The 8079-nt window shown below is 39.0% G+C and overlaps 1 protein-coding gene across 1 annotated transcript; it reads right to left on the reverse strand.

Annotated features, from left to right (window-relative positions):
• Positions 1-20: 20 nt before the first annotated feature.
• Positions 21-7283, reverse strand: zdhhc11 (zinc finger DHHC-type containing 11). The gene is made up of 11 exons (XM_061777539.1): positions 7016-7283; positions 5670-5888; positions 5255-5433; positions 4801-4902; positions 4590-4714; positions 4328-4483; positions 1942-2060; positions 1816-1865; positions 1669-1732; positions 948-1023; positions 21-691 (listed from the first exon to the last, which is right to left on the reverse strand). The coding sequence occupies exons 2-11, from the start codon at positions 5886-5888 to the stop codon at positions 549-551; spliced, it is 1233 nt and encodes a 410-aa protein (XP_061633523.1). The 5' UTR covers positions 7016-7283; the 3' UTR covers positions 21-548.
• Positions 7284-8079: the final 796 nt, after the last annotated feature.

Here is an 8079-nt window from a genome sequence, read left to right on the forward strand (position 1 = left end):
AAAGTACTTACAAGAATACATGATTGTTCTTGATTTTTTTTTTACGATGAAATGAAATGACACTTTTAACACAATCAGAGACAGAAGTGATGTTCCTCTTCTCCCACTAGAATGGGCTCCACCCTTCTTCTCAATAGATTTGACCATACAAGGATGTTGCTTTGGGCAGCAGATAAAATGACATGATTTAAGCGTTACTGCCCTGTACTTGGACCAGTTTTCGTTTGGGGGGGAAAAAAAAAAAAAGATCTTCGGATGCCAAAAAACATCTACTTGGCTAAGATTAATGGCACAGACGCTGACAGTAAAGTCGGACCGCCATACAAGTCCATAACATGAAAAAATAGTTGACATCATTAAACATAAAGACAAAGTGGAGCTAAGTAATTCTGAAAAAAAAAGTGTTCTCTTCGAAAAGGCTTCATGACTGGTATCGAAGTGGTGGTGTCATATTGAGGATGTCCTCATTAACACCAAAGGCTCCATGGTAACTCATCTTAACAAGGTATCCCTGAGTGTAACATATAATCTTCGTGCGCCGCTGACTGTTACGTATCATCCGGAGTCATCACTGAGCTTCCGAGGGGATCCTGCACCTCTGGAACACTCTCTGCTGACTTGACGCTTTCACTCTGCACTTCGTCGCCGGCGTCAGGCTTCCAGTTTCTCACGGTGCTCGTATCGCTGTCTCCTTTTTTGAAATTTGGGACGTAAAAGGATGCAATTATTCATAATGACAACCATCATAGTATAAATGCAATTCTGGGATGAAAAGACATAAGTGCAATGCATGATTATTATTATTATTATTAAATAACAGCGCAATGATTGTGTTTGATAAAATTTAAGGGAATATTCTCCAAAGACTACCTATCCATTATTTAAAAAATAATAATAATCTCAGGACGTTGCACACAAACTCACACTGATGGACAACAAATACTCACTCTCTTTCTCTGCAGATTTCTGTGATTCATGATGAAAGCCGGTTTTCTTTTCTGATGGTTTCTTAATGGGTTCCATCTAACAAACGGAATGTCATTCCATCAAACGGAATGTCAAGAGTAGACAGTACAGTAAAATTTGGTCCAGTGAGCACACCAGTAGCTGCATTCACTAAATACAAATGAAAAAAACATCTGAAAATTTCACATAAATCACACTGGTTTATATGATCTATTATCACACTTACAGTATTACACACTCTGCCCACTCTGGTGCACATATCTTAGCCTGACGGTGGCAGTAGTGTGCATCGAAGTAAACGCATGTTTAGAAGGCGCTATACATTCAAATGTATAGCGCAAAGAAGCAATGTAGGAAGCAAAGAAGTGGAAACTGTGGCACAACAAAAATAATATGTTGCATTTTGGGCATGTTGCGCAACATGTTGCACTTTAACAGAGCAGAGCTAAATACTGATCCAAAGTCTTGAATGTGTGCAGATTTGATTTAAACACTTCAACATGGAGCTCATTGAAAAATTCATGAAGCGTAAAACTGATTATGATGAGTTAAAGAGAAGCTATAAAAACAGATGAGAAAGTAACGCTCCAGGGTTCGGGAGAATCCGAAAATACATCTTTGTTTAAGCTACAGGGGTTAAAGCTTGTGGAAAAAAGTCTTTACGGCAATTGTTGCAATTGTTATATAAATGTATTTTCTTACCTCGGTGCAGATGGGCTCTGACAGTCGGCTGGAAAGGGGTCCTTTATCATCCGACTTGCAAGTACTGTTGAAACAAACACACCATTCAAAGAGATCCTTGGCACAGTTTGTATTGGCACAACAGGACCAGCAGGGACTTGATGTTACCTTGCACCGTGAATTTGGATGGGCTCACAGTCCATAGATCTCATTGGATTCTTTAGCATAGAAACAAATGTTAAATGACACCATAGAAGTAGGGATGATAGAGAAGGGGCAAGCAGGAATTGTCACCTGGGAGACCTTGTTGTTTATTTGCGTGTCGTGCGGATTTCCCACTTCAGTGTCTCCGCTTCTGGCTTCTTTTGGACGCTGCAGCTTTATGTACTCAAACGTGCTTAGTCCTTTGCACACTGTAACCATTAGGAAAGATTAACAGGCATCAAATAGGCAAATGATATATATATATTTTTTTTTGTCTGAACAAATGACCATGCTATGTATTGTTGTATTAACACACCTCACTAGCTATCTTAAAGCACCTCACTAGCTGGCTTGTTTAGCAACAAAAAAATATTTCGAGCGAGTACAAAAACATACAAGTTTTGAAATATGTTGGGGGGGAAAAATCATATTTGGTCCACTCTGCTACTTACGGTATATTTCAATTTTCATTATATAATCACTTATATATGTAAGTGTAGCGTCAAAGCACCTTGTGCTAATACTAGCAGTTAGCATTCACTTGTTTATATAATAGGGGTGGACACAGCCACTTTTGGTTCGCTATCCCCCACTGATTTGGAGCGTGAGGAGTACCACAACCAACAAAAACCTACTCTGAGTGAGCAGAAAAACACACAATGATGACAAAACATCATTATTTCACTGCATTTCAAATTTCACAATGTTATTCCTTATAAAATCATTGTTAGTTAATCGTCTCATCCTCAAGCCAGTGCTAAGGGAGTTAGCATTTACCTACATTAACTTTTAGTATGCTACGCTACACCCTACTGGTCTGGAATATGTGTCGTTTAGCTCTAAGTAGTGTAAATCAACCACCGGGCCATTTAATACTGAGCTGCACAGAGAGACTGGACAAAACTATTAACAATTGTTTTGATCATTACAATCTGAAAAAAAGTTATATTTAGAAAAACAGGTGCCTCTGTGTGTCTGTACACAAGACTCCACAGTAAGCAAGCCCACAAGCTAGCAAGAATGAGTAAAAAAAAAAAAAAAAAGTGTTTGGAGAGCTTCTTTGGAAAAGGGAAAAGGCAAAAATGATAAGACAGAAGACCATACTAAAACTACCATTAAAAGGAAAGCTGCATTTAAGAGACAATATCAGTAGTCCTACTAAAAACAGATTTATTGCTACAGGTGTTTCTCATGCACCAAGCTTGCTCTGCATTAAATATGGCAACAGGCTTGCAAATGATGCAATGAAGCCTTCAAAACTGCCCAAAAAGCTACCTTACTTCCACTTACAATATCATATCTTTGTTAAGTGGGATTTTCTGCAATAATGGTGACCCAAAAAGAAAATATAGAGTAGACTGGACATAAGTCACACACTTGAGGTGTCATTGTCTCTCATCACCCCAAGAGGGGAGCGGCGCATTGGAGAGAAACAACTGTGGGGCTCCCTCTAATTATAATAAGTACATTCTGCGTAGTAGTGAATTGTATTTTTAACTCATGCACGCTTTGGAAGTATTTTTTCGCTGACTGGAATCCAACTGTTTACTGCCAACAACAAATATATTAGTCAAATAAGTTTTTCAACGGGTAGGCATGAAATAGGTTCTTGGCCAGCTTCTCCATGAAATGCAAGCTTCTTCATAACTGTAATGACAAACAGACACCAGTAGATGACAGTGTTGCATCACTTTGGATTTGTGCTCAGTACAGTTTTTTTTTAGTTGAATGAAAATAAAGATTAATCTCTGCTTGTCACATGGATTATGAGGGAGGGATTTGGCGTTGGAAGTCAGACATGTTTAAGCACATGACACTCTAGAGTTTGTATATTTATGGTATAAACAGACTATGTGTCCCGGTAATTAGTAGAAAGTTTGTGTCGCAATCACGAGAAAAGATGATGCAGTTCATGGGGTGAATGCCATGTAAAAAAGCCACACTTGAGCCATTTGTTAAGTCAGCGTTGCTCATGGAGTGTTTCTGAGTTGTATATCCATTAAGTAAAATTTTTTTGCCATCTTCTTTTTGTTGTTTTATAGTTTGAGTGGTCACAAAAGTAAAAAATATTAGCATCGAAGTCACTGTTCTGCTTGAACTGTTCTGTCTTGTTCAATTTGAAACCGGTGTTTTTGGTGAAAGTAACCCATTCAAGCTACTGAATACTAAATAACAGAAAAAGCTAGAAACAAAGAAAAAATTCTGGTGAAAGAAGAGAATCTACTCTTTCTTTTGGTAAGTTCAGAGCTTCTATTGTCACAGAACAAAATATTGTGTAGGTCTTGAAAGATCAGTCAGTCAAAATGCTCTATAATGGCTGGCAATATGGGGAACTTCGAAAATGGCTGGCAGTGAATGAGTTCATAATTTGTTTTTGTTTCTATGCTGGTCCGTCAAATGATTGCTTTACGTGAAAACGCTCTGTGCTGCAAAAAAATAAAAATAAAGCGCTGATTTAAAGAGCCGTGTGACTCACACAGGTAGAAATGGAAACAGAGCAGGTGCCAGAGCAGCAGCAGGCATGTGAGGCTCAGCACGGCGGTAAAGAAGGCCACTATGAGGAGACCGGCTGAACTCGTCTTTACGGGGGCTGATGGTAAAAACACCAGCCAGGTGTCGTTTGCCAACAGACCTGCAGGAAGGCAAACACACACACACACTAGTTTGAATGAAGAAATTATCATGACAGACAATCTTACTAATAAGTGTGTCCTCTATCCAATAGTGCGATGACTCACCATGGATTTGCGGGTCGGTCCGTAGGATGTTCGGATTCAGATAATGCTGGATGAATATAAACAGAATGACGCCGACCAGCAGGCCCACGCCGACTGCTGCAGAGGTCACTGCTGCAAAGAAGTACCTGAAGGCAACACAGGTAAACTCATGTTTAGCACTCAATTGTACTAATAGGCACCATAGTGCAAATTACAGTTTCTTTGGTCTTACCTGTAGTTCCTGCCACCCACACAGTTGTTCAGCCATTGGCAGTGGTGATCAAAATCAGACACGCACTTGTTGCAAACGCTACAGTGTTTGGCTTTGGGCCCACTGAGGAAAGGGAACATTTTAGGACCATTCAACTTTGAACACTTTATATCAGCGTTTCCCCAACATTTATTGCGCCAAGGCTCCCATTTTACATTAGAAGAAAAATCTCCCGGTTCACCACCAAACAAAAATGTTACAAAAAGTAGTAATTTAGTAACTCACTTTGAAGAGTTTCCTTATTCTGCTACATCTTCAGATGATTTTGATGAGGACACTGAATGCACTTTATATAGTAATACCGACCCATAATTAGGATTTGTTTTTCCTTTTTTATTTGTTGTGGATGTGGGTGGTTGGTGGGTGCACCAACTGTTGGTGGGTTAAAAAGTCAGTGAAAGGCTGGCATACGTACACCTTGACGTCACAAAGGTAACAGTGCAGGTCCTGGATGACATGACGCTGCACTGTGCGGTCAAAAAGTGGCATCGGGCCGCTGTACGTCTTTTTGGCCCTCACGCTGGCATCGGCTGGATCTATGGTTACCGCGGCAACATGGCTGAGCAAGTGCACAAGAAATACCAAACCTGTAAACTGGATGGCGATAGGGTAAAGGAAAAGTTGCTCCAGTAATACAAAAACTGATTCAGAGATTCTGACCCTTTTAGTCTTCATGGAGACATACACAAGCAGGGATTCATGTTTGTAACAAAAGCTCATAGAAAGTACCCATACAAGAAAAACTTTGTTTGGTTATGAAGGCTGATTTGTAAGCTCACGAGCCATCTGAGGGGCCAGCTGAGCGTCTGCCGAGAGAGTGTTAAGGATACGGCGTAGAGCACGTATTTCCAGGGCGGCGGTAGGAGAGGAATGAACATGCCGAAGGCCACGACGGCAAAGTAGTTGTACACCAGCCAGGCAATGACTTGGAAGACCTGAGGGGGCCACGTCCATCCGTTCACCCGCGGAGTCTTGGATGGGACTAGCTCGTTTCGACTGCTGCCATGCATGGGGGCCGTGCGCCTCAGCTGCCCGCTGAGGAGGTTCATCTAGACGACATAAGACACAAATAGACCGGCTTCATTAGATAGTGAGCTGCAGATACCCTGACTTGAATAATTGAGGGACCAAATGACATGATCACGACCTCGAATGTAACATTTGCTTTAGAAAATCTGTTTAATTCAACACCACGCTAAACTGCTTTCAACGTAAAATAACTGAGAAAATTTCTAACAAAAATTAAGCTTTATTGAGCCATTGAAGAATTTGGATTTTTGGCACGGATTGGCTTATTTTACAAATTCAATTTAATATTTTGAATAATGGCAAGTTTACTGAATATTTTTTAAATATTAAACAAGTAATTTTATTGTAATATTTGTAAAATTTTAAATGTTAATTTGGAAGTCATTTATTTCAGAAAAAAATAATGTAATGTGAATTGTTTAATAATAATAAAATAATATAGTAATTGAAACTTGCACTACTTTTTATTGCTGATTTTATTGTGGATTCTTATTTATAATTTATATACAACATTTATATTATATATGCATATATAATTTAGATTTTTTTTGTATAATTATATACATTCTTACACATTATTTATAACAATATTCTTGACAGTGTTTTGAAATACCTTAATATTTACACTTGTGATTGATGATAAAGTTGGACAACAACTTTAATTTGGGAAGCCCTGCTAAAAACTACTGCTTCAATGTATGAAATGTGCTGTACACATCAAAATGAATTAACTGTATTCCCATTTAAGTAAACAAACAGCAGATTTCTCATGTAAATGACAAATAGTCTATTGTAAAAGTCTTAAAGTTAACAGTGGTTATGGAGTAAAAACAAAAACGCTGCATCCTATTTTTTTTTTTTTTTTAAGGTCATCTGACTCACATGTTTTGCTTTGGGCCCTTCATGCTGACACAAGGGGTTTTGTGTGCGTGTGTGTGCCTGTGTGTGTTTACACTAACAATTGACAGTTATCAAGCATTTTTACACGCAGTGAACTAAATACACAGTTTGAGCACCGCTTATGCAGCATCAAATGACAAAGAAACCACGTTGCGAGGGTGCCTTGAACGCATATAAATGAACTTCACGCCGGAAGATACGCGTCAAAGTCATGTTTATCCCTTCAAATGTATTGAGAATGACTTACTGTCGTTGCAGCGCTCGTATCTTCTAGCGCCAAGTCATCACTTCTTTATGATCAAAACAATGCACGCGGCGATTTCCAGCGAGTGATCATTTTCAACGGTGCCAAAGCGTACGTCACGCGACACCCAAGCCAATACAAAGAAAGACGTAAAAACAGATGCGATAAAAGCTCCTCTGCCGACGTCCTGGGCTCGGCATAAGCGATGGACGTAGACGTTTAAGTTGAAGAAACAGTTTGCTCGACAGCGCCCGGCTGCGCCATGGCAACTGTTGCGCATGCGTACTGTCGGCCTCCTGGCTCCCTCCCAGACCGTTGAGCCGCTGGTGTTGCGTTCAGGTTCGTCACAGTCAAAGCATACAAATCTACAGATTACGAAATTGAAGGAACGGATTGATTCATTCATTATCCTCACTAGGGTCGCGGGCGTGCTGGACCCTATCCCAGCTAACTTCGGGCGAGAGGCGGAACGGATTATCGATGAATTTTATTAATGTCTAGTTTTACTGTCATTCTACTGCGCAGTATTAGTATTAGATCACCTAATACGTGTATATTTTACAATTTAATAATGACTATTGAATGTCATTATTTTGCTACATATAATAGTAATATTTTAAAATACTGTGGTCAATTGAAAACTATTTGACTTGTTTAAAAATACAAATGTAATAATTTGATTATATAATATGTATATAATAGTAGAATAATCTGAAAAAAATTCATGCAAATTGAAACTTAATAACGAAGTGATATACAAAATTTGGTGTGTACACTAAGAAACCTGTTTAACAATGATCAGTTTTGATTGACACTGTCAGAGAGGTAGTTAACATTTGTTATAGTGGTTCTGGCATGTGTGGACAACTGCATCATACTGAGATTTTTCTAACATTTTGAGTCTTTAACTTTCAATATTATGCAGCATAGTTGTACACCACTTCAAATGACAACCACAGCAATAAAGTTGTTAAAGAGGTATGATTGCAGACCATAATGATACCACAGGGGATTCCTCAATTGTTTATGATGCTGTGTGGCTGTTCAACAAAGCAGTCAGTAATAAG

Source organism: Phyllopteryx taeniolatus, chromosome 6, assembly GCF_024500385.1.
Source record: "Phyllopteryx taeniolatus isolate TA_2022b chromosome 6, UOR_Ptae_1.2, whole genome shotgun sequence".
NCBI classification, from domain to species: domain Eukaryota; kingdom Metazoa; phylum Chordata; class Actinopteri; order Syngnathiformes; family Syngnathidae; genus Phyllopteryx; species Phyllopteryx taeniolatus.